Raw genomic sequence first — 27,096 nt, 5'->3', positions numbered from 1 at the left:
CCTTCAGGACTGTCTCCCAAGGGACTCTCTCAACCAGCGTCCTGAACAGGCCAAAGTCTGCCCTCCAGAAGTCCATGGTTGCGGTTTTGCTGCCCCCCCTCCTTACTTCACCGAGAATCAAGAATTCTACCATTTCATGGTCGCTAAGTCCAAGACGGCCTCCAACCACCACATCTCCCACCAGTCCTTCTCTGTTTGTGAACAGCAGGTCGAGCGAGGCACCTCCCCTGGGAGGCTCACTTACCAGCTGTGTCAGGAAGTTGTCTTCCACACACTCCAGGAACCTCCTAGACTGCTTCCTCTCTGCCGTGTTGTATTTCCAGCAGATGTCCTACCTTTCTAATTATAATTTGTGCTCCTTCTGTCACTGTTGCAATGCATTCAACATTGTACACGTAATTGATTCAGCTTATCTAACTCTAGTTTTCTAGAAATTTGGTACCCTGGTCTAGGTTGCTCCCTGCGGACTGCCTTGCTAGTCAGTGAAAACAGAGAAAAGCACCTTCACAGAATGAGCCATTTCACTTGGCAGTTTTAGAAGTTGTTAGGTCAGTAGTCTGTAAGATATTTTGTGGCTTAGGAACATAAAATTAAAGTATCTGGGTTGGGAAAAATTAATTGTTGATAGACTATTGTCTGAAAGAATAGAGCACTACTTGGCATCTGCCTTCTAACCTGCGGTTTGTAAAACGCAGTCCTCAACAGAGGACTTTCAGCAATAGGTACTACTAGGTTTAAAAGGACCCAGCATAAAATCCAATGTGCTGTATTGCAAATGTTAATCTTTTCTTATTTCCCCTCCTGCCTCCACAAAGTTCTATTGCTTTCATATAGCTAAAAGTAAGAAGAAAATACTCTGTTTCCGGAATTAGGCGGTGCGATTTTTTTATTAATCTCCAGTGTATTTTGGTACACATTTGCAATCTTACAGATTTAGTTCAAAGGAGAAGTAGAACCAGTGGAATTGTATTTCTGAATTTTTCATGATCGTTTCTTCAGTTCTTGTCTGCCAATGCACACCACAGGATACAAGGCTGATTATAATGTGCTCTCTTTTTGTTACTAGGTCAGTACTTCTAATTCTGAGCTTGTCTGCGTCACTGGGAGTATCAGATAATTTACTTGGAATGAAGCCTCTGACATGCTCGGAGTTAGTTTACTCAGCAAAAAAGCATCTGTGCAGAAAAGCTTATTGATTACTCTGAGAATGCAGCTTAACTGTACTGAACGGTCTATGTGGGTCAGAGCACATACTCCGAATCAGTAAATTAAGATGATTCTGTGTTTGAATGTGTATGCTATACCTGGAATGAGTGCCTTCTAAAAGGATTCAGTGCTATTAAGAATATGCATTCACTGTCTAGATTTTTTCATCTTTCTCTCTCTCCCAAAACCTTCTTTCTTTAAAGAAATTTAAAAAAAGTAAAATTATGGAAGCATATGGAAACAGAGTCAATCAGTTTTGTCTAATTTGAAATATCAATAAATCATTTTGAAGTGCATCTTTTAAATGTACCTAATATCTATATGTGTGGAAGAGCAGCGTTTCTATGTCCTGATTCTCTTCTATGCTTTAGACAGCAGATTTTGCTACCAAGTCAGTGTCTGCTGCGAGAATGCTTATTTGATGTAAATTTACAGAAAATGTATCAAACAGGTATTCAACAAATCACTGCATTCTACTTCTAAACAGCTTGCACTGACCCGCCCAGGGGATGGTATCTGCAAGGGGGAGAGGCATATTGAAGGATTGCTCTGGAGCGTGTTTTGCTCATGTTTGGATTAAACTGCACTTAGGAAGCTGTGTAGAAGCGGGCATCTTTGTAATTTGTTTTGTGCTACAGTTATGTTTCTTAACCTTTCAGTGGATGGGACTTTAAGATGTGGAAATAAGGGAGAAGGGAATTATTTGTAGGGGATTCTAGCCTCTCTTTTTTAATAGTTATCACTATTCCTGTTCTATTTTTTGTTTCCAGCTACAAGAAAACACATGAGACCCTGAGCCATGCAGGACAAAAAGCAACAGCAGCTATCAGCAATGTAGGAACTGCTATCAGCAAGAAGTTCGGCGATATGAGGTATAGGGATCCGCTGCTTCTCTGGTCTTATTTTGAGGACAAAAAGTATAAGTCACCTGTTAGCTCTTCTTTTCTTTCTACATTAGTGTTTTAAAGGCTCAAGTACTTTGTAGTCAGAGTATTTTATAGCATTCATGGTTTCAACCAAAAAGAAGGGATAACAATGAATGAAGATACAATTCTTATTTGAATCCTGTTTTAAAAAAAAAACAACTGCAATTTGAAATCCTTTTGGAATCACTTTACAAGCTCAAGGAAATGTACAAGTAAAGTGGAACAAAAAATTGCTGTTAGATCTTTATTAACCCAATTTTATTCATACATGGATTCTGGAGACCAACATCATCTGAAGAAAACAAGCCTGCCTTGGAGCTGCTTGTGGAAAGAGAAATCAAAAAAATATTTCAGGCTATTTTTTATCAGCTTTTTCAAGATGTACAAAGGCAAAGTTTTGTTCTGCAGTTGTATGTGTAAAAAACATATGATGAAAGTAACAGGAGCTGAGGTTAGGAGAACTGTCACTTAGCTGCAACTTAAATGTCAGGCTTTATATGTTCATGTATGTTTAAAAGTGTTGGTCTTAAAGTTCCTCAGAATGAGAGCATAAATGAAGAAATTGTACACTGTAAACCAGCACTTCAGTTTTCAGCTTGGCAGCAGGATTACAGAACTTTTTCTCAGGTGTTTTAGGGGGTTGATTTTTTGTGATGAAATAAATGGACAAGGGTAACTCTATATTGTTTGAGCTGCAGAATTAGGGTCTCATTTATTAGAGATATTGGTATGTACTCACTTTTTTGGTCATTTTGTAATGTATGAGGTAACCATATCCTAAGATCTGTGTGAATCGATTTTACAGTATTTCAAATATATATGGGTTTTTTTGCTGCAAATGCTGAAGCATAGTTCTTGGCAGCTAAATCTTATTTTTGTCACTTTTTTACTTTGAATCTTAAGAAATCTTTAGAGTCCCTCATTTATACCTACCTTTTACATACAGCTTAATAAACCCTCTACGGAAGTACTACTGTTTTTCTAGGTGAAACTAAAGAAGGAAAATCTTCATCACTGTATGATCTGCTTTACAATGTCTTTTTCCACATTGCATTTAAAATGGAAATCTAGTGAGTGACTTGCAACCGGGCTATGAACATAAAGTAAGAATTGTTTGACTTGATACAGTTAAACATCCATAGGTAGCATATGCCTAGAAAAGGATATAAGAATAAGGAGGCATGCAGTTACATTTTCCTAGTACATTTTTTTAGCATTCAGCAATCTGAGAGCTGAAAACTTTCTAAAACAGAGGTTTGAGCTTTCATTTAAAAGTCTTTGAAGGGTTTTTCTTCATGAATTTTTTTTTTTTTTTAATTTATTTTAACTTTTATGAGCTTTTGACATTCATTACACCTCATGCCTCCCCAGATGAACACATAGTTATGTGGTAAAGAAGTGTGCGGTTTATTTGTTTGTTCTTTCATTCCCTATTCTGAGTCTCCCTTGTCTTTCCTTTGATGCCTTCTGGCTCTTCTATTATGAGAAACAGTGAGTGTAGTCCTTCTGCCGTCCTTCATGTCACTCATGATTTCCCGTGGTTTTATCGTATTTCACTTCAGTTCCCTCTTTTGCAGGCTGAGGCTCCAGTTGCATGAGTTGCTTTCACAAGCCTTTTTCCTACCTTGGTTTATTCTTACTGCCTTCCATGCATGCATAGTTGTATTCTGTATTTTTGAGAAATGCATGAGATGCGTGTGCTGCATGTGGCACCAACATATCCTCTGTTTAATTTTCTGTTCTTTCCTAACACTTCCTCCTGTAACAAAGACAAGCCCACTGCTCAGTGAGTAGGTCCTGTTGCTGCTTCCATGCTTTAGATCCTACAGCAGTGATCAGAGAGTTGGTGTGCAAATACCTTGAACACTGGCTCTTGATCGTAGAGGGAAGGATGACTCTAACAATTCACTACTTCTCAGGTCCTGTTGCTTGTGCTTTGCATAGGGTGTGAGATAAACTGCAAAGGCAGAAATGTCTTCACTGTAATAGAGCCTGTTTTTCCTTTAATATTTCCCTTAGTTAATCACTGTTACCAAATTCCTTCGTCTTACCTATCAGTATCAACCCCTACCCCCATGGTGATCATGCTTCTGAATAGCGCTTGGGAAGCAGATGGGTGGTATTTATCCCATTAGCCCTTTAGCCAGGGGGTCAAAGCAGAGGCTAAGTCCATAAGCATTTTGATTAATCGAGAAGCTTGTTTCTAGTAGCTTTCTTTGATCAAAATGATTACCTGGAACCTGGTTGGGAATTTTTCAGGAAAATATGAACTACCAGCACTGCCATTTTTTGTGGATGCTTACTGTTTTCAGTTAAGTTCTCAGGAACTCTCCTGAGAAAAAATAAACCTCTCCTGAGAGTTTGTTAAGAACCTTGATGATGAAGAGGCAAGCGGTATAGCCAGTATCCCATAGTTACATAAAGCATGGCATCTGCTGAACATCCTAAATCTGGAGTAATGGTCAGTATGCTTCCCTCAGCAGCAAAGCTGGCCTAAGATCTTGGCTCAACTCAGGCAGGTGCAGCTCTGTGTGGGGTCACACTGTAAACCTTATCACTTAAATGACCTGGTTTTAAAAATCTTCCCCTCTCCTGCTCCAATGCCAGCCATGTTTGGGGGACTAAGCTGTAAGGGGGCCTGCATTCTTTGCTTCATTGTTTGCTTGCTTTTTTGCTAATCCAAATCATTTTATTTCAGTGATCTAGTATATGGATAATCACCGCCCCCTCCCATAATGCTGATTTAGACAACCATCAGACTCTGGCTTAATTCTCTTGGTTAGGCATTAAGGCTGATAGTCACCAATGGCATCCAAATGCAAATCCCCATTCTGCTTTCATTCAGAGCAGACACTTGAAACTAATTTCTAAAATCCAGATGATCATCATAATTCCCAGTATGTTCAGCAGTCTGGTGTGTTTGGCCTTTACCCCGTGCCTGTGGCGATGGTGATTTTGAAAGGGCTTTTAGTCAGCCTGACTCTAAATATTGAAGCCTGCTTTCTTTGTGAAACAAAACTCTGCTATCCAGGTTGCCTGCTATGTCAACTGTACAGAGCACCACATGAAACACATATATTTCTGTTCTGAAGATGCAGGGTCTTAATTAATAACCTGAAAGATATTTCATCTTGTATTACCTCTAAAAATATTTACTAAAATATCATCTATCAGCAACAGGCCAGACAGACTCCCCTGGATGTGCTATTTTGCTGTGTTAGAATTCCAGAAGATGAAATCTACAAGAAAGAAAGAAAAATGACAAAATTCCATGTGTCCCAAAGAACAGAGAAGCCACCCTTTTGGGATAAAGTGCTTTTCATGCAGCTGCTGTGCTTCTCTTTCATCCCCACGCCCAGCTTCCCAGTGTCACAACTCTCTAATTCATTTTGTGCATGAATAGTCATTAGCATTTTACATCTTCTAAATTCTTGATTAATTATTAGCACTTGTAGGGTCTCTTTACCGTTGTAATGCATTCTATTTAATAGAAATACCAGAAATGTGTATAAAACCAGTATACACATACTTTTACTTTGGGATACAAACCAGGCCAAGTAATATATTAAGATAATAGATTCTTCATGAATAGCTCTTGTGATTAATTGATATGCCATCAGGATTTTTTGTTGCCCCTCCACCCCCAACTCATATTATCTCCTTTAACATTTTCTGACATGTAGAAGGAAGGCAAAGGGGAAGACGGGAGTCCCAGGTCACTCACAGGGCAGTAGCATGGGCTCAGATCTCTCAGAAGTAGAGGTTAGACTGACATTTCAACATGGCTCTTGCCATGTAGAGCACAGATGTGGTACGAAGTTGAGGGTATTTATCACTTGCTCCTTTGCATACTGGTAAAGCTGGGATCTTTTCATGCAATACTGCTTGACTGCTGTGCAGCTGTCTGTGTGGTTCTAAGAGTTTCAGCCCTGCTGTTGGCCTTTTTAGAAATAAGTTGTGATACCAAGTGGGAGACTTTCTGATTTTTTTGTTTGTTTAAGAAAAAAAAAAAAAAGGAAACTACGTACACTACACTACTACATGCATGCTACCACATACATTACGACTACACAAGTAAATGCATTTAAAGATTAAGCTAACAAAGGCATGCATGCAAATTAGGATGTCAGCAGTTATACTGCTTATACATCCTTCATTCAACTGTCTCGTACATTTTCTTTAATTACGTGATCGCACAGACCCCTTTCAAATTCAGTGCCTGGGATGAGCTAGCTCTAAAGATGAATAAAGGTAATATAATGCCTCATTCCTGCCAGGAGTTGGAAGGCACATGTGGAAAGAGACAGAAAACTGCAGGGAGGGAGAGCTTGGGGGCGTGACTATGGCAGTTGAATGTGCCCCTCAGAGATGACGGGAATCCGCAAGGAAGGCACATGAGGTCTCAGAGGGGTGGAAGAGGCAAATTAAGACCCTCTGGAAAGGGGCAGGGGAAGTCCTGGGAAATACAAAGCAGATACTGGGGGAATGCATTAACCTGTTATTTTCTAAGCATCTAGAAGATAGCATGATGGCAAATACATAAAAGCGTTTGTCAAGAACAATTATCCTGAACTGACAGCACCTGTCACAGAGGACGGAGGGAAGGCAGGAGATGTGATAGAGCTTGACTTTGATAAGGCTGTCCATACTGTTTTCGCTCCTGTAAGTGAACTAGAGGAAAACAGTTTAGGTGTGACTGCTTTAGCAGGAAGAGGGCATAGGGAGTTGAAAATTATTTTCAAATAATAGGTCTCAGTAGCTCACCATGATGCAGGATTTTGCAGGCATCTGTCCTGAGTCTGTTACTCTTCAGCATTTTCATTACAGGTTTAGATGATGGCATCGTGTACACTTAAAATCCCCAGATGACTGCACTGGAAGGGAATGCAAGCACTTTAGACAGCAGGATTAGAATTCAAATTTATTTTAAATGATAAAATAAAATTCAGTGTAAGAAAGTGTAAGTTGCTTTATTGACAGATGGAAAAAAAATCAAAAGCAGAGATGGGGAGCACTGCCCAGCCAGCTGGGCAGTGGCTTTGCAGATAAGGGCCTCGCAAGTGCTAGGCTACTGGCTCACAAATGCAGCAGGAGTTAATGCTGTCATGCTATCATTGCTAATGCATACTTAATTCCAGCAAGTCTTACAGGAGTGTTGTCTATAAGATTTGGGAGAGAATTGCTCTGCTCAGCTCTGATGAGGACTCAACTGGAGTATTTGGGCCAGTGCGAGGACACCACCCTTGGAAGGGTGTGCAGGTGAACTGGAAGGAATGGGGAGAAAAATTAAAAAAAAAAAAATCAGCTTCAGAAAATACAACCAGTGTGAGTGTTTGAACAAGTTGGCTTTTAGGCTAGACAAAAGTGGCTGAATACTAGACAAAAGTGGCTGAATAATGAAAGAAGAGGGAGGATGTAGTAAGTTAATGTGAGAGAGCAGGAAAAACGTTCAGCTATAAAGCTGAACAGGGGCACAGGTTATTTCTGAAGGCTGTGAAATCTCTCTCATTGGAGGTTTCTAGAAGCAGGTTAGGCCCATATCTGTTGGAGATGGCTCAGGTATAATTAATCTGCTTTAGTGCTGTGGGAGTTGATTTTTGCTGTGCCTTTATTGTTGTGCCTTTTGGGGTTTTTTTGTTGTTGTGGAGGTAGTGGTGCAGTTTTTGCACAACCTTTTGCTGTGCATTTCCAGGATTTCTGTGATCTAGGGATGTTCTGGGCACTTAAAACTGTTGCTGAACTGATTGGGAGCTGAATTCCTTGAAATATTGTAGCTGTCACACCCAAAACTACCATTCTTAAACGTCTGTGTCTCTGATATCCCCTATAAAGGAAATAATAATATTGTCTTGCTTCAGAATGTAATTTCATAAGCATTTCTTTTGCTGATGGGTGAAGCAGTTGTTTTCTCTCATTTCTACTGATACTCGCCCCTTCATTTGTCCTGGTTTTTAGAGCTCTCGGGTAACACACATTTCTCTGTCATAGGGCTATACAAGTATCTGTATTAACATGGAGAAGGGGGTGGCTGTTACTGGGAACCAGCAGGTAGTAAAAGGAGGCTATGTATGGCAACAGTATTACTTAAGCTGGTCTAAGCAGAAATGTGTTGTGAAGATAAGTCCATGAATGTTTGAGAAGCACCAATATACATGATGATGAGCCCTGTAAATAACCCTGAAGAAATCAATGCTTTTCTTCAGAGCAAGGTATGAATATTGTGCAGTAAATAATGCATCACACCACACATTGAAAAAGGATGTGAAAAATAAGAACTGAAGAGATGTTCATTAAGTGCGCACCATCTATCTGGCTCACTGCATGAGGCAGGTGTTCCCTTGAAGTGGTCTGTAATTAAAGACTACATCAATAACACACAGATGAAGGAGAGGCTGTCTGCCTCATCATTTCTCAACTTTGGAACCTTAATGACATCCTTTGAATATTGTATATCAGTGTGCCTCTCCCAGTTCTGCTGCCTTAATTAAGTTTCTCGTGAGCTGGAAAACAGTGTCAAAGTGTTCCGAGTATTGCTTTCAACAAGGAAGAAGTATTTTCAAAAATGTCATTTTAGGAATTAAAAGGCCCTTATTTTTTCCATACCCTTCTCAACTCAGAGATGATTAAGAAATCCAGAGGGGAAAAAAAGACATTTGCTACTGATATACATGTACAATTCCATTTCACCTATACTTTCTCTTTAACGAGATTAAGGTAGGATTTGGGGAGGGAAACCAGTTAGCATTGTTTAAATCTGATGTAATGAAGAGAACACAAAGTTTAGCAGACAAAACTTCCGTTCTTCATTGCATACGGAATAGGTGACTGCATAGTGAAGGAGTGTATGAAAATCTTTGCTGTGAAGGAGTCTCAACTGATCCACGTTCTAGTGTGAATTCCAGCATCAAGATTTGAATGCAAATTATTTTATTTTTCTCCTTGGGCAGTTTGACATGCTACAGATATATATGTATATTTTTGTTACATTTTTGTAATACTTTTAACTTTTGCTTTTCTTTCCTTGTGCATCCACCACAGATCGCATTCAATTGGGTAAGACACATTGCTCTCCTTGAATACTGCCTCTGTATTTGACAGGATTTGTTTGATGTAATGTAATGCAGTAACCTCTTTTCTTTCAGCATCATTATGTATGATAAAAACATATGCTACTTACCTTGTAATGCCTCATTTTTACAGCATGGTGAGTATAATGAGGAAAGGACTGGACTAAGTGGCTAGAGCATGTTTGCCTAGATTAGTCTCAAATTCAAATAATGTACACATTCAAAAGATGTTGCTCTTAGGAAAACCTATTTATACATAATCCCATTCTCTCAACCATCTTTTTCTGTCAGAGTTTGGAACATAAACAGCAAGTGCTCCATAAAAATTCTATTCAGCCAGCAGAGTTTTATAAAGATTGTATAAAGAATTTAAGTACCTCCTCTTCAATAAAGCAGAAGAATATTAGTCATGAAGTGGTCATGGTGACTCTTTAAAAGTCTTGAGTCCTGGGGAAATTTCCAATAGTAGGCCAAGTTCTCAACATGATTAAAAGGGTTCTTTACATTTAGAGCTTGAATTTATTGATGCTGTAAAGCACTTCAATGTATGATGAATTATAAAACAATTTTATGTGTGCAGAAAGATTCAATAAGCGGTCTGGCTTTACGTCAGGTCACCCAGCAGAGGGGCTGAACAGCCCCGAATCCCCTAGAGCCCCTCTGGCCTTGTAGCATCGCCAGTGCACAGGACAGCTCAATGATTTTTCTCTTCAGCTAAGTAATCCAACATGGACTCTTACTTCACTGAGAAAACTTAAAAATGGGGCATAGATTGACCTTCCTATCTCACTCTGACATGGAACCAGAATGTAATGTTTAGCAACCTTTGTCAGGAAGGATCTCTGTTCTCTGCCTCTGCACTGATCACTGTCACAGACGTGTGTCTTGAAAAAAGCTTAATGTTTTAGGCTTCTAGTAAAAGAAGATGTTGTCACTGTTCCCGTAACTGGCATCCTTACCTCTTTAGAGAAATTAAAAGATGAACTCAGTGAAATGTGCACTTAGTATTCAGATTGTCTGTCACATGCCATCTCTCAGCTGTGCGAATTTAATTTAGCACAATGTAATCTTCTTACTTAAACCTTTGTATTTGGAATGTTTTGCTATTAGAATAGGAGCAGCCTATGCTGAAATACTTCCAAATTCTTATTTTTGCCTATTTGTCATGTGTTACAAGACTAAAATGGCAAGCATGCTTGCTTAATTTAACTAGGATTGTTAAAGATCTGCTGCACTTGTGAAATGTTTGGGCTAATCTTTCGTAAGTCTTAAAAATGATGTGAAAAGTTGAACATGAAACATTTGCATTGTCTGCTCCCAGTTCTTGTCTATCTGAGCTTAGCAGAAGCCTTAAAATATACACAACAGCAAACAGTTCGTATAAAATCTCTTTGTCCCACCTGCTTGCCAAATAGCTCTTTCCTCCCCCCCACGGGCCCCATTTCTGAATCTTTAATCTGGAAAAAAAAATATGGACAAAAATATTGTGTGTATATGGACACAGTGCTGCTCTAAATTCGTATAGTTTAGAACAAACACGTGCTGTTTATATGAGAGCTTTCATTTTTTAATGCTATAATCATGCTTTGCTTGATTGCAGCCAAATGTTGGTGTCCCTGAAAGCTCAGCTCTCGCTGTTCTCAATCAGACCGGTCTGCAGCTGTCAGTCAGCACTGAAAGTAGCCATGCAGGAATTTTTGAAACAATACATACTCTTGCAGTGCACAATTTACTTATAATGTTCAGATCTAAATGTACTTATGCACAGTTCTTACACTTCAAATAAAGATTCATATTCAGAACAGGCTTGATGCTTCCCAGCAGTAGGGAATAGGTGATGATGTGATAGCAGAGTTGGCTTTGGTGGCTCAGGTGGGAGAATGTGGCTAGTGTAAGTCAAGCAGTTAGGGTGAGTGGCCACCTGCAGGGTTGAAGGCATGCAAGAGGATTTGGGGACCTTTGAGTGATGCAGAGGCTCCATCCTCCGCTTGCCAGCCTTCTGATACTCTTGCTGCTGGGAAGTCTGACGGGGGAAGCATGGCAAGGAAAGCTGGATGAGAGCTGTGGAAAACAGCTTTCTACCCTTGGTAGTGTTGAGGTGTGAAGGAGGAGGTGAAATGTCCTAGAGAGATGGGGACAGCAACTGCTGCAGCTGAGAGAGCTGCCTCTCTGGTTAAAGAAACCTCTTGTTTAGGTAGCCTGTTGTGCAGGAGCCTATACGATTTGGGGGCCAGCACTGGCTGTTTGGCCTGTGTACATCGCACGTGCAACAAATGCAGGCAATTGCCTACTTACCTACTGCCTTGAACCAGCTCTGTCTGTGTTCACAAACCTGAGGTGTACTGTACTCACCCAACACAGAGCTCGTCGTCTGTCACTGCGGAACACCGAGGTAGCTCTCTGTTCCTCCGTCTCATGTTGCATGTCTCTGTAGATAGCAGGGGTCTGCGTCATTTAAATGGATATTGCCAGGAACTGTTTTGCATCATCCTTTTGAGCCCTATTAAATTGCTGATCAGTTGACATGAGAATGTAGTGGTAAGATCTTCAGTGCTGAAAGTGGGCTGGAATTCACAGGTGAGTTTGACAAGCTGTTGCCATCAGGAGAGGGAGAGTACCAGCACTCTTGAAAATACATATATATTTAAAGTTAATGTAAAAAAATAAAAATTGTATGTTATAATCATGTCGCAAACTGGATTTTACAGCTTTTTTGCCTTACCTTTTGCTTTCATCCCACAGTTACTCTATTCGCCACTCCATAAGCATGCCTGCGATGAGGTAATATGCTACCCATATTCAATTTGCTATGGTGATGTTCAACAGTGTAATGAGGGGGGATTTGCATACTTTGATCCTGATCCTGCAGTTTTTAGTTGGATGAATAGTCCTACTTCAATCAATTAAGGTTATTCATGTAGATAAGGGCTGCAGGACAGGCCATCTGTTTTTTTTTCCTTTTAATTGTATTAACTGTTTAATCTCTTGTACAAGCCTTTGAGTAAACTAAGCAGTTCTGAGATGTATTTGGGTAGTTGATTGTTATCGGGTTTGTATTACTGAATCTGAAATTCAGTTGTTTTGCTGTCTCTAGAACATTGTCATCCAAAGCCCATTAACGTCAGAGATGCTTTCCACTCCAGCAGGCTTTGGCTCATGCTCCTGTGGAGGGATTTTATATGAGTGCTTTAATATTTTAATGGCTATACTCATGCTTTACTTGACTGCAGCCAAATATTGATGTCTGTTCAAGTAAAGCTCTGGCTGTTTTCAATAAAATTAGGATCCAGCTTTCTTTTTACCCCCTCAGCCTCTAAATATATGAATATCCCCACTCCCTGCCAAGCATGTGGGGAAAACAAATCTCTTAGCCATATGATGGATACTAATTTATTCAACTTCAGCAGGTGGATAGTTTAAGGCAAGCATTCACTAGCATGACCTATGGGTCAAATGTTAGTTATAAAACTCAATTTCTCTCTCCTTTTGACCTATGAAAAGTTTGTCACCTATTTAACAGAAACCAAAAGTAAATCTGCATTGTTTTTCCAACTGGCTTTCATTTGCCCTTTCCTTAAATTCGGGTCAGTTTAACTTAGCCTGATAAGGGATATTATGTAAATGTATTTGTAGAAATAGAGGCCATTATCATGCTCCTGGTAAGTTCCCAGAATGTGCAAAGAGGATGAACTGGAACACTAAAGTTTTAGCAGCCACTGGCTTCATCGCTTTGCAAAATGAAGCGCAGGCTCCTGCTTGTGTTTGCCTTTCCCTGTGGATGACACAGGGGCATGGGCACGTGCCAGGGTAAAGTGGTTCTGCCTCATTGTTCCACTGTGAGGGTACCCTCCGTTATGGTTAAAGATCACTGTTATGTTTTATTCCACGTAGGAACAAATGGATGTAGTGTTTTTAGTACATCCTGTTGGCCATGTTGTTAGGAGGTACCCCGCGCTTTCGGTGGTGGTAGTTTCTATAATCTCTTTCTGGATATACCACAATAGACAGGTGGAAAAAAGGTGAAGAACTAAACACTCGATTAAGTAACTGCTTCATTATACTGCACTGGGCTTAGAGAGATCCTGTCACCTCTTTGTTTCTTATGGTGAAGAAAGTGAAAGAGGAACCCTGCTGGACAACAGTTTCTGAGCTGCAGAGTCTTCACTAATAATGAAGCACAAAGTATGCTATAATTGAGCTCTCAGTTGTCAAGCAAGGGGCAGAGAACCAGAAGAAGGTCCCCTTCACCCACTGTAGATTTGCCCAAGTCCTTTGTGCGGGCTAAACTGCTGGAGGAGGAGACAAGCTTTTGTACTCCCTCCACCTTGCCTGCTTCTAGCATGTCTTCCTACATGGGACAGGGATTATCAGCAGTGGGGAGGCTGCTGCGAAAAGGGGAGAGGAGATATCCAGCTAAGCAACTGAGGGGCAACTTGAGTACAGATATCTATGGGGATCCATACTCTCACTTTAGAACAGCATATGCATTATATTCATAATATTACGTGGCAGATACTAGTTCTTGTCAGTATGTTCCGTTAGCAGGAAGAAATATAAAAAATCGAATGCATTTAAAATGAGGGAGAAGCTATGTTTCAAGTTTTGGAGAAAGAAAAAAAGAACAAGGTTGTCAGGCAAGCCAGCAAACCAAGTATGTGATTTGCTTTAAGAAGGAAAATCACAGCTGTTGCCTTTTTTTTTTAATTCTTTTAAGATATGTTCAACTCACAGTTTTCCCAAAAACAGTGTTGTGTTCTGTTCTACAGGGAGTGAAAGGCAGAGAAAAGCTTAGCTTTGTCAGAGGGGCACCCTAGGAACACAGTCTCATTAAAGTCTTTGTCTCTGAAAGCAGCAGGATACACCTGCGGTCACAAAATTATGGAGTGGGGGGTCAGGATTCCTCAAAGGCATTTGGGACCCACTTCCTCCGTGGTTCTAATCTCCTTCATCCTAGCCTCAGGACATTAAACTGTCATCTTTTTAATTATGTAGATTATAAATTTGCTCATCAGCTGAAAAAAGTGTTAATTTCTTTACAGCATCAACACAAATGGATAAAACCATAGAAATGCAGCACTACAGCCAGCGTTCTCCGGTTGTTCTTCTGAGAACACGATAAACCTATCTGAGGGTAGGCAGGCCAGTCACTGTTTAGTTTCAATTACTAGGCAGGTTCTGCTTTTGCAAATTTGTAGCCAAAAAATACTCCTCTGATTACTGTAATTGGATTTGACTGACAGAGCACAAGTGACTGTTCATACTCTATCAGTCTATAGCCCTGTGCTGCCAGCCAGCCTTCATTCTGTCCTAGCATTGTTGCCTGGTAAGAACTGATCAAATTGTGGAGTTACCCATTACGTTTGGAACTGACTCTTCTTCCTTCCTTCACCTTTCTTTTTCTCCTAGGAATTCTCCAACTTTCAAATCGTTTGAGGAGAAGGTTGAGACCACTGTCACAAGCCTTAAGGTAAAGGTTAGAGGCAGAGTTACATGGCCGTGCGTGTTGAAGTGTGACAGCTTAGTTGTCCCTATCATTTGTACAGGAGACCAATTGAATTTGCTGTTCTGTCAAGAATTTCACAGAACTGCAAGAGCACTAATAGAAAATGAAGGCACTGTGCAAAGAAACAGTCTTTCTCTGCTTTGTTACTAAGAAATTACTTCTGTTGTCTGCCAGAGTAAGCAAGAGGTCTCAGAAATGCCAAAAATATGGCCATACTAAAATGGAAAGCAGAGACATCTCATAAGGTGTGATCACGGTTGATTATGCTGTGCAAGGCAGAGCCATCTGCAGATGCAAGGTCAGATTTTGAAAGCAGGGTGGCCTCATGAGCTTTGTGCTGTGCCCTGCCAGACAGACGCAGCCGTGTGCCTGCCGAGTGAACTTCCATCCCTGAGCTACACTCCTTCCAATATTAGAGGTGTACTCACCAAGTGCCCCTTATTCAGCTGGCGGGAGCTGTCGTGTAACTCAGGTGTGATTCACACTACCTGTGTGCTCTTAGCACTGAAGTCGACTTTCTTTAATGCAGGTGTGTTTCCTCTCAAATTTCAAAACTATATTGACATATTTGCTGTGGGACAGGAAGATCCGATGGCAAAGTTACCAGTTATCACTAGTAGCACTTGTTAAAGTTCTTGTTCAGCATGACAGAGCATGGCAAATTTGCAGTGAGCTAATCTTTGCTGCATGGTAAAGGCACATTCAAGGGGAGAACAAGAGGGTTTGTCTCCTCATGGTTTTTATACATCAGATAAAGCCAAGTGTGCTCATAAAATGGCATTTTACTTTGCTGCGATAGAAAGATTCCAACACATTCCCAGTACAGTCTGTCAGTGGACAAGGGCCAAATTGATCACCCCTCATTTTAGGGGGAACTGAAAATACTAGATTAATGTCAAAGGGCGTTACAACTTGTAAAGCATTAAAAAGGCAAGAAAATGGGCTTCCACTTGGGACAGAAGGACATTCCGTTTTACAGAAAACACAAATTACAGCTAGAACTGAAGCAGCAGGTGCACAGGGAAGGTCTGTCTTTTCCATGCCACTGTGAAATCATACAGCACATAAAATTTTCCAGTCAGTGTCTGAGGAAAGTAAGCAGCAGAGAGCTTGATTTATTTTTATGTTTCTAAAAAAGCATGTCCGTCAAAGAATGCAGAGTTGCTCTAACATTTTCAGATTTAGAGTGTTCACATTTATTTAGTGATAGGCTAACTGACAACTTTAAGTCATGATTGTGTAGGGTAATGTCATCTCCATTGCACTGTGTCAGAGAAGGAAACATCATCTCAGTTTCACAGGTGGGAGGCAGCATCCCAGGGAAGACTAGGAGCAGCCCAAGGAGCTAGAATGGAACACAGACCTCCAGAGCCCCAGCTCAGTGCCTGTATACACTTTCCTATTCATTCTTTTCGCCTTAGCTGCAAATGCTTTTTATACTCAATCTCACTGTAGGAAAAATCATTCGTGCAGTGGGGTGCATCAGCTTGGAAGGTCTGAATGCCTGTCTGGTGCAGTCAAGCATATCGTTTGCTTATTCCTTTGTGTTCCTTCCCCATTTAGATAAGGGATGCAGCTCATTGGAACACCTGAGGTCTGAAATGGATTTTTTTTTTTTTTTTTTGCATTTTCACCACTCACCAGTTGGAGAAGTACAGCACTTTTTGTACCCATTTAGTCATTTAGTCACTAAACCTACTCTCAGGGCTTTCAGTAGTACTTCTAGCTCCCAAGTTTGCTTCTAGACTACTCTAGACTCCACAAATCCATTCTTCCTACACTTAGGCCAACCTGTGAGAGGAACAGCTTAAAGCCTTTCGCCTTGCTTTGCGGGGTAAAGGACAAATGTGAGCGATGCCCTTTCTGCATCAAGGGAGGGGTGTCCGTTTCCAGTCACCTCAGTGTGTCCTTCAGAAAGAGGAAAAGTCAGTTCAAACTGCACAGCTCTGAAGACCATTTCTTCTCACAGTGATCTGCTTGAGGAGCCTGATCTTATTTCGCTGATTAAGCAAAGACGTTCTTCTAGAGGAGACTATTTGTCATGCCAGCTCTTAGCCTATCGTGTCAGAGTGCTCTTAGACCATCCTTTACAGAATCTTTAATTAAGCAGGACAAAACAAAAAGTCTTGAGTCTAAAGTGATCTTCCACATCCCATCAAACCTTCATTGTCCATCTTTATGGGCAAACCCACTGACATTTTCTGAAACATTTTCTTTCTGTATTCTCATTCTTTCTTTCATTTCTTTGTGCAAATGGAGAAAGGAAGCTGGAGTCATGGACCTAGGGTGCCACCAGTGTAGGCTGTGGACAACTGGGAATGTCTCAGTACTGTTCTTCCTTTTCCCTACCTCCGTTCCAAGGCTTGCAAGATTAGGAAGACGAGGGGGAGAAATCATAGGCTGTCCCTTCAATTCTAGGATCCTGTTGTGGTCTGAAAAAGTGGAGAACTTCCCAGAGAGGCTTCTGAAAAAAGAGAAGAACAGCAGTAGCCTTATCATCTTCCCCCCACCCCCCATATTAGCTACAGATCTTCAGTGGTCCTACAATGTTCTGTAGTCAGCCAAAACTGATGTTCAGTTTTCATACATTCAGAAGTCAATTTCAAATTGGATTTTATTTGTTCTTGGAATTTGGACTTTGGGTTGCAGCTTTCTTAGGAGAGTGTATTAGTTCAGCTTCCCCTGGAAATCAGCAGGACCTGGGTGCCTCATCCTTTTCAACTTTTCTGAAAATCAGAACACCGATGAACTGAATGTTTGCGCAAACACTGGGGTATTGGCCAGAGGCATTCAGTAAAGTGACATCATTCTTGTTTTCAGATGGAAGAGTAGGCAGAAAAGCAAATAGAAAATGAAACTGCATTAATGTTTCTGATTTCGAGGTGTCCAAATTCAGATGCACCTTATCTGAGTCATTTGAAACAGCGCAGGAATAGTCTACTTTCACAATCGCTCTGATCAGTCCGAATCAATGTTCTTTTGAGAATTTTAATTGGCAAATAAAAGTCATGAGTTTTGCCATGAAAACTTAATAGTAGCTTTACTAGGCAGTAGCTGCCTTTTCACTGCAAGTTCGGGGCCTACCAACATTTAACAATACATGTATTTCGTACTGCTGTTTGCAAAAAACAGTGATGGACCGATACTTTCTGAAAGTCGGCACAACCCACTAGACTGGGTACAGATTTTTACCTCTTGAGATGGGAACTTTTAATAACAGTGACTCAAACTGTCAGAGCAAATATCAAGCCTACTACTACCTTATTTTATTGAACTTTCAAGCTAGGCAAGCTCCTGTGCTAGCTGATGAAACAAAGGATTACATAGGATTAACCCTTTGGAAACTTAGGACACAAATTGCATTTAATTAAAATAATCTTCCTAAGCATTCAGTGGCTGACAGGCTGGACAAATGCCAGCTTGTCTTTAAGTCCTGCTGCCGTTCTAGGATGGAGTAGAAGGTTTTGCCCTGTTTTCAGGCTTGAATCAACTTCGAGTGCATATCGGCATATCAGCAAGCCAAACTACAAAAGAACGTTCTCTTACCAAGACAACCCAGTCAAAACAGCTTTGTCTCTTCGTCACTTAGTCTTGACCATTTCCAAATCTTTAGCTAAAGCTCTGTCTTTGTTAGGAAAACTCTATTTCAGAGGCTTAGTCATATTGATTTTTATTTTTAATACTTATATTTACAAATTCAGCAAACCGAAGCATTTTGAAAGTAGATGACCTGTGAGCACATTGTCATATGTTTCATTAATGTAATTTGCTATCTCTTCCCCCCCCCTCCCCACATGAAATGCTGTGGGCAGTTCTATATATCAGTGTCTGGGTAGCTACAAGTACCTAAAGGGAGACAAGCTGCTGGTTTTGTTCTTTGGTTGCTATATTCCTCCTACCGTCCAAAATCCCAGTACGGTTTATGTATTTTGAGAGCAGCTGTGTTACCATTGCTGGCGGATGGGCCACTTTACTCAGCAAATGAACCAGTTCATTTTGATACCCATCTCTTACCCAGCCTGCATAGAACGGGAAAAAACAGTGAAATCAGTGCAAGCTACTCATGTAAGGAACCGCACCAAGTTTACTGGCAGGATCTAGGATCCTGCCTGGCATCTACTTAGGGACTGGTTCCTTTAAGCGTGTGATAAATGCCCCTGGCAGGTTTTATGATTGCAACCTAGAAGTCTAGAAACTGAGGGAGGAAAGGGGTTGCTTTATTTGACTGGTTTTATAGCTTTTGTTCTAAGAAAAACCCAACCCCACACGTTCTCTGCCTGCTTTGCCCAGTTCCCAGCCCTCCATGGCCATGGGGTGGAATGCAAATGGGACTTGCTACAGTGCGAGCAGAGGAACTTGCTGTTCTTTCTTTGCCTTGTTTCAGACCAAGGTTGGTGGGACAAGCCACACAGGGGGCAGTTTTGAAGAAGTTCTCAGCTCTACAGCCCACGCCAGCGCTCAGAGCTCCCTCGCTGGCACTCGACTCCCGGAGAGCGAAGAAGAGCTTCAGTGTTAGACCACAGGCCCTCCGGAGCCTCACATGCCTCTCTTCAGAGACTTGCCCAGCCGGTGATTTTTAGACCTCCCTCGCCACCCAGCTCGTGCAACAAGGTTTCGTCAGCTTTGGAAAATTGCCTCCCTGGCCTTGTGCTGGAGAAACGTTTCCTCTCTCTATTTGTATTTTGGGTGGGCCATTTTATCATCAGGTACTTCATACACCATAGAAACCACATGCAAGTCATTGACTTACAATGCTTTAAATTTTATGTTAAGTGACCAAAATAGTTTTCATTTTCACGTAACTTCCCTCCAACAATCTCCCAGTCTCTGTTTCTTATTTCTTTTAGTTTACTGTTTTCTATCCGTGGGTTTCCAACTCCCCTCTCAGTGCCACATCAGACAGATGGACTTAGAGCTGTGCAAAGATTTCTACTGCCAGCAACAGTCCATATACCAGCTGTCTACCAGCCATACCAGGTGCCCTTTGCTCAGGAGCGTCTGTACACGATATATTTCCTAACGAACGGAATTAAATCACTTATTGTCACAAAAAGTTTTTTCTCCTTCACTGGTACAGTCTGGCGTTGCCCTCCACCCATTAGTCAGCAGAGTTAAGGGGGACAGGAAGAGACACCCAGCTGCTCATATAGAAACAACTGATCACAGCTGCTGATTTAAGATGATCACTGTAGCTGGAAAAGCTTCAGTTTAAAAATACGTTCCATTGCTTGCTCTGTGGTTTGATAAGACTTGACAGTGTAAGTCGATTACAAAGGGAAGCGGAGCAGAGGGAACTTCTAATAATTTTGCTTCCATATCTTCCCCTCAAAAATAAGGGAAGGTAAATTTATGAGCCTCGGTCACGATACAGCCTTAAGTGAAAGAGTACAAACCCAACAACTGGCTTAAGCTGTGCCATAGGTTAGAGAGCCCATGCCTTCAGTCCGCCTTTCAGAGCTGCTAGCATAAGCCCCCGTATCTTAGAACACACAGGATGAAGTAGGTGCTTCACTTTTGGTGTCAAATTTTGTCGTGCTTCACTCCAGGACGTAATTCCACCAACCGCATTATATCTGCTTAATCACCAAGAGCCAGTCGTCTCTCAGCTTTGCTTCAGCATGCCTTCTTGCATCCTTTTCACATTTTTTCTAAGAAAAGAGCAGCACGCTTGTGACACTATCTTGCTGTCTAGTGAGCACGTGTCAGTCTGCATGTTGCATTACTCAGTTCGCCAGGCTGAGATGAGCACAACTTTATCGATGAAGTGTAGAAAACAGTCTGGCTACGTTCAGGATGGATGCATTTTTTGAGCGTAAGCCAAAGCTTCAAATCAGCGTTAGTGAGTTTGACATTGCAGACTGCTTAAAAGCTTGTGAGGAAACTTGGCTGTAAGTGATTTTTTTCTATGTGGCTTTTGTTACAGTTTTTACAAAGTTGGAAGTCCTTTCATAATGTTCTACTGGACATAAGTTAACTTTGGACATTTATATCAAATGCCTCTTTATTGTGATTTTGGCATGGAAGCAAATTTCATTAGGTTGTTTTAGTACAGTTTTCTTGTGACTGTTTGCTAGCTTATTTTGTGGTTTTGTGCATAAACTTGTATTTATTTAAATAAAGAAGATATTAATGGTCACCTTAGGTTGTGTAAATGAAGTTATTGATATTCTTAAAAATAAATTTCTCTCTTACTCTTTTACACTTTGTGATGTTTTCTTTTTAATTCTGTGTATTTACCGGTATTACTGTGCATCCCTAAGCCTTGCTGTGTCACAGCAGAGTATCAAGGTAAGTTGCAAGAACATAACCTGCCCTTCCTACAGTTTTTAAAATCTGTTCAGTCCCTTCTGGACCTGAAATTCCCCATGGAAATCTGCCGCCAAAGTTTCAAAAGTTTTGAGGTTCAAAGGAGAAAAATAATTGAACCAAGTTCAGTAAAAGTGAAATGCGTGGCAGAAAACACCTTCTAGGTCTAAAACCGTTGACCTTCTTTTGAGCAGGGCCAGCAGCCAAACCGAGGTTAAAACATGGAGTCCCAGCACTGCCACCTTCTACGAGACGCTGATTTAGACCTCCTTTTATTTCTATGTTTATGTATGTATATACACGCACACATAGAAAAACGCTTCAGGGAAAGCAGTAAATTGCTTTTAACTACATTTGTTAAGAGCATAATTTAAAGAGCTTGTGTGAGTATGACTTAGTGGAGGTAGGTTGGCCAGACAAGCTTCTCTTCCATATAAATCCTTACACGTTATTGTCATTACAGCAGCTGCCGCTATGTGTAGGCTCAATGCTGGTATGAATAGATCAGGAGAAAGACATGGGAGGAGGAGATTTCCTCTCGTGGGTGGCATGTCCGGGGCCTAGGACACTTTTCCGACACTTGGACAGTGCACTTCAGTACTGCATTAGGAAGCCTGAAGCCCCACAGGCTGTTTGCTAACCTGTCATCGCGGCTCATGCCTTCCGATCGCGCTTTCTCCTCCTGTCTCTTTCCAGCCCACTCCTATTTCTGTGAAAATGCAGTGCCCAAAACTGACACACAATTGCACCCGCAGCGAGTAGAAGGGAATGTAATTCTACACGAAGTACCTGCTGGATTTCCTTAGCCAAAACCAAACCCCACACCACGCACACTCAAACCATGTGTTTCCCAGGATATTTACCTTTCTTGCACCATTGCACTGACGACTGGGGTTCAGCGCTCCGCCCCTGGACCCCCTGCAGAAACGCGCACTGCCAGCCAGTAAAGCTTCCTGCTGCGTTGGAGGAACCCACTGTTCCTGCTGGGGTGGCACTTGCGCTGCGTTTCTATCAAACATCTTAAGGCTGCTTTTCTGCATCTGCACCTCTCTCATGCTTGGCATTCGATACAAACTAATAGAGACTCTGGTTTGAACACATCTTGGTAGATAAAAATGCTGAAGAACGATGGGCCCTGGACAAAGCTCAGCGGGCCCCACTCCATCACCCTTGCAGCATGACAGTCGGCCACCAGTAAGCACTGATCAGTTTCCTATCGCTCAGTAAAGCGCAGCTCGTTTTTCCAGGGTCTCCACAGGGCACAGCTGCTGCCTTGTGGGGTTCCCCGAGCAGAGCAGGCGTCCCACGTCTCACCCGGACCAATACGCTCTGCAGATATTGTGCGCTGTGCCGGCCGCTAAGGCAAGAGCTCCCAGCGGCTCTGCACAGCGCTCTCTGCCTCTGCCAAAGGCACCAGCCGCAGAACGCAGCACGAGCTTGTCAGGCCCCCGAGGTTTGCGTGAGGGAGACACTTCCTGGAGTCACGGTGCCCGAAGATGTGTGCTCAGCTAGATTACCTACCTTTAAAGGGGATGACAATTGAATTTACTTTTATGCTGCCTCATTTGACATGAGGCTGAAGACAGAGAAGCTAGCTCCAGGTCTCTACCATGTCGTTTTTCCATGTGCAAACTTTCATTATGTGGCAATTGTGACATCGCCCTAATCTCCAGCTGCACACATGACGCAACAGTTAGTAGCGCAGACTGGCCTCATTAAGGCATTTACCACCACTTAAAGTACAGCTTTACTTGACAACCATACTGTACTTTTACATCGGTATTATTACTTCCGCTAAAAACTGTCATTTAGAGCAGAATCAGTACCAGCACGTAACAGCGTTAGCACGGGACGGCCAGCTCTACATGGGCGTGCAGGCTTTTGCGTTAGACTGCGCAAGCTCCAAAGGTCCCTCCCAACCTCGGCTATTCTGGGATTACCAATTACCTGTGCAAGAGTCTGTAAAATTGCCAGTCTGGGATGAGGGGGAGTCAGGAATACTGGCCTTACGGAAATCTCAGCACCATTCCCTGATACAACACACGAGCAGTGGAGAAACTGTGTGAAACAATAAACTTATTGAGAAAATGTAATTCATGAGATTACCAGTTTTATCCACCATCGCTTCTTGAGGCTTACGCACTCCAAAGAAATCTCATCTCTAAGTCTGGCTCTGTCAAGAGCTTCTAGAGAAATGCACTGATTGGTCTCTCTTCTGTGTAGCACAGTGAAGAGATATTAACCCATTTGATATAGAAGGTACTTAAATCCATACATACTTAGAAGTCACAGAACAAGACCACTTGTCCCAGCCAGTGCACTACCTGAACAGATTGCAATCAGCTAATTTTTAAACCTACCTGAATTTCCCCAGTGAAGAATCTATTTGTAACTGAGACTGCATCAATCAGAGGCTGATTGAAAAAAAAGAAAAAACCCAAACAAACTCATTCTAAATATTTGGTCCTTGACACAACCTCTAATCTGGGAGGTAACTATCCTACCTGCTCCTATCTGAGTGGTCCTGGGATTCTCAGCAATGAACGCACAGGAAAAAATCTGCTGGCAGAATTAGTGATGTTATGGAAGGAAAAATAATGCACAGAATATAAAACAAAGTATTTATTACAGCTACAGCATTTAGGAACATTTCAGGAATGCGGATGAGATGTAGCAGCTATTTTTTTATTCCTTTCTGTGTTAATCAGAGATACAAGCTGGAGTAACTCTGTGTGAACAAACTTTCCTGCAAAACAAAAGAAAGGGAAAGTTAATTAAAAATGCTCTCATCTTCCTATGTGTGAAAGGTTGCAGTGAAAGGTTGGCAGTGAAAGGTTAGCAGTGACGTTGCTTTAGGCTCAAAATAAACACCAAGTTATTCTTTTAAGAAAGAGAGCACTCCCATCTTACTTGAACTATGGAGTAACTGTAAGAGTAATTACAGCTAGTTTTCCCCAAAAACTTATAGAAATATTTCATGCTCTACTAAGACACTTAAGAGCTGAAAAAAAGACGCACCCTGACCAGGACAATCCCGTGCTACGCATCCAGCTACAGGAAACCACCCCTATTATAGCTGCATGTAGGGTGTACGCTCTAGGCTCTACTGAGACGCTAGCTTAGTTTACGTTACTGAGTTCTAGTAGGAGGGCAAAGATGTCAATTAGAAAACGAGGTATTCCAGCTATGCTGATGATGTCCTTCTTTTCCTTCTTCCCTAATCAAATTATTGCATTTTTCAGAGAGCTGCTTATTTCCCTGAGGAGTCACCAAAGTATAAGTGGGACTTGTCAGGGACTGTGTCTGGTGATCTCTGGTCCTCTCCCCGAGTTTGTCTGTCCCTAGCTTTTTCCCAGGATAGGATGACTTGGAGTCACAGTTCCTCTTCTGGTGTTCAACTCCCTTGCTAAAATAATAAAGACTATTATTTTACCTGTTTTTCCTTTCCACTATCAGTTTATTTTGGAAAGGTTGAAGAGCTGTGGATAGAATAAAAAGTAATACAATTGCACCTAAAACATTTCCCTGAGCTGGTTCTCACGTGCACCTTGGGCAGGTCACACAAAACCGCAGCTCATGTAGGGATAACAAATTCCACTTCACTGGTTCATGAAACACTAACAAAGTAGAAACAAGCTGCTGTCAGAGCATCAGTGAAGAATGAAGCCTCCTCTATACCCCCTCTGACGGTAGAGGGAGATCCTTAAACACATGCAAGTGTAACGAAAGCTGGGCCTCTCTCTAAGTGTCCAAAGTGACGTAAAAGGAACTTGGCGTAAATGAGATTCAGGTTCAATACATACAAATAAAATAATGTATGTTCACACTGCAGTAAGTTTCCCCCAAAATATTTAGGGTACTCAAGTGATGAGTAAAACAATTAGTTCTCACTTGGTCTGAACGCCCATCAGAAAAAAAGGCAATTTATATATTTCATTTCATTTGTGAAAGAAAAAAAAAAAGCCCAAATGTCATACCAGCAGTTGAATCGTAAAAATCCTGCAGTCTGCCAGGTGTGTTTTCCAACTCTTCATACTCAAATGCTTGCAGTATCATCTCACACTGATCCAACTGTTTTACAAACTTGGCTTCTGCAGTACTCTGGTTTTCATATTCCTGAACAGATTTTTAGTTATAAGAAAAAAATTGTGTTGTTCTGAAACAATAAGAGTATTAGAAGCTCTTTATATATGTCTAGAATTTTCTTCATTAGTACAAGCCATTCCATAAATATTCACGACAGTTACGTCTTTCACTCTCTTTTTAAGACTGCTATTCAGCAAAACACTTGAAATAAGTATGTGCTAAATCTCTATTAAATGTAATAGGACTTAAGAACACAATTCTTTTGCATAGTCTACCTTAAAAACATACCAAGTGTTTTGGCTGAATCAGGGATGATATGGAGACAACCCTACACAATATACAGGTTAAATAATAGGTTCCATTTAACAACATTTTAATATATAAATATCTTTTCAGGCCTGGCTAAGGCTGTGAATTACCACAGTGTGTGCCTATGCACTACCATTACCTATTTTTAAGACCTATTTTGCACTTTTCTCCACCACTTGCTGTTTTTATAAGGAGTTGTTCTTTACATTTCTCCTGTCACTCCTTCTTAATCTCTTTGGCCTAATCTGTCTGAGCTGCTTACGTCTTTATGTCTCCCCTAGGAGATAGGGAGGGGAGTCATTAAGGGGTTTCCTCCCCTTCAAACTTTAAGTCCTTTAATCTCTCTGCTATCTTTTCCCTCTCTCCAGTCATCGTCAGTATATATTTGTGAGTCATTCACATTTCTAGCCAACTTGAACAATTTTGCCGTCATTCACTTCCAGTGATGGCTGCAGAAGGGTTTGCCATTTCCTTTTCTCTTTCCTAGATCTACTGCATTGTATTTGATGTCTCATCAGCTGGTCTTCTCCTGACTTCCAAAACCAACCGCAGAAAAAGGCTTCTTTCTGTGCAGGTAACCATCACCTTGATACCCTCGGCAGGTCTGACCCCATTCATCATCAACACCACCAATAATCAGACCAGAGGCTTAAGTACACGCCGGGCCCATCTGTGTTTTCAGATCCACACAACCCACGATGCACAGCAGTTCTGCAGATGAGAGCAGCCCAAGTGCAGGAAGAGTTTTTCCTACTGACCAAAGAACGTGGCATCTCTTTCTGCACCTTAAGATGACAACTGTGGGTGTGGGTGTCATTCACAGTGGCAAGATCCCGGGTTGTAATTCCAGCACAGTGATGCTCAGATAAGCGTCATGGCCATTCCCTTGTCTGACACACTATTAGGAACCTGTTTGTTCTTATGCTTATTGCTTTACCCTTGAAAGTCAGAAATCCAGATTTTGATAGCCATGATTGATTCATACACTACTCTATTTGGATTTGAACAATGCTTTGAATTTTCAATTACATTTTGATCATTATTTTAGTCATCAATTTCATTTCAACATTTTTACCTTCCTTTCAATCTGAGCTTTGCCTCATCTTTAAATTGTTTAAATAATACTTCTTATTTTCTTAAATCTACTTATTTCTACTCTTTTTTTTTTTTGGCCACCAAAGAGAACAAACTCTTGGCAGCATTACAAAGGAGAACTTCGGGAGAAGGAGAACTATGGCTGTTTGCTTGTAAAGCTCTGTCCCACCTCCAGCAATTAATTGGGAGTATCAATCTGTTACCAACCTCTTTGTGCCATACAACCCACCAGATCTTATTCATACCTCAGCTCACGTTAACCTCAAGAAACATCAGCTATTATATGTGCAACTGTGCACCGTGCTGAAATAAACGCTTACTGTTTCCTCTCCACAGGTGTTTAAGAGCACGAAATAACAGCACACTTTGGAAAAACAGTAACTGGTCTCTCAAACACCCCAGTCTGTCTTTTAAAAATTACTCCCATGCTTTTGCTCTTGAAAATAAAAAAGCAGGACAGAGCTGAAGTGTGCTGACTCATTTACGTCAATGTTTTTTCAAACGTATTCTGGATTAAGTTATAAAGGGAAAATACATCGGGGGCATCTTTCTGCTACCTTTCTCCCCTACACTACACTTGCAGAGTACCAATACAGTC

The 27,096-nt window shown here is 41.3% G+C and overlaps 2 protein-coding genes across 4 annotated transcripts in view; one reads left to right on the top strand and one right to left on the bottom strand.

Annotated features, from left to right (window-relative positions):
* The window catches only part of TPD52L1 (tumor protein D52-like 1), a 41,970-nt gene extending 21,146 nt beyond the window's left edge, over window positions 1-20,824 (top strand). The window contains exons 3-7 of one of the 3 annotated variants that reach the window (XM_009325639.1): window positions 1,977-2,078; window positions 9,171-9,185; window positions 11,942-11,980; window positions 14,606-14,666; window positions 19,087-20,824. In XM_009325639.1, the coding sequence (XP_009323914.1) occupies window positions 1,977-2,078; window positions 9,171-9,185; window positions 11,942-11,980; window positions 14,606-14,666; window positions 19,087-19,218 (349 nt within the window). In that variant the 3' untranslated portion in view covers window positions 19,219-20,824. Of the gene's footprint in view, window positions 1-1,976; window positions 2,079-9,170; window positions 9,186-11,941; window positions 11,985-14,605; window positions 14,667-19,086 lie in introns of those variants that run through there. The other 2 variants (XM_009325640.1, XM_009325641.1) reach the window with 2 other exon arrangements.
* A 2,779-nt stretch (window positions 20,825-23,603) lies between these two features.
* HDDC2 (HD domain containing 2) overlaps window positions 23,604-27,096 on the bottom strand; it is a 10,864-nt gene continuing 7,371 nt past the window's right edge. Inside the window, exons 5-6 of the mRNA XM_009325679.1 lie at window positions 24,986-25,124; window positions 23,604-23,754 (exon numbers count right to left, since the gene is read on the bottom strand). Coding sequence (XP_009323954.1) covers window positions 23,660-23,754; window positions 24,986-25,124 — 234 coding nt within the window. The 3' untranslated portion in view covers window positions 23,604-23,659. The remainder of the gene's footprint in view (window positions 23,755-24,985; window positions 25,125-27,096) is intronic.

This window comes from Pygoscelis adeliae, unplaced genomic scaffold, assembly GCF_000699105.1.
Source record: "Pygoscelis adeliae isolate BGI_AS28 unplaced genomic scaffold, ASM69910v1 Scaffold54, whole genome shotgun sequence".
In the NCBI taxonomy this organism is placed as follows: domain Eukaryota; kingdom Metazoa; phylum Chordata; class Aves; order Sphenisciformes; family Spheniscidae; genus Pygoscelis; species Pygoscelis adeliae.
This window is presented reverse-complemented; position numbering and strand designations above follow the sequence as displayed.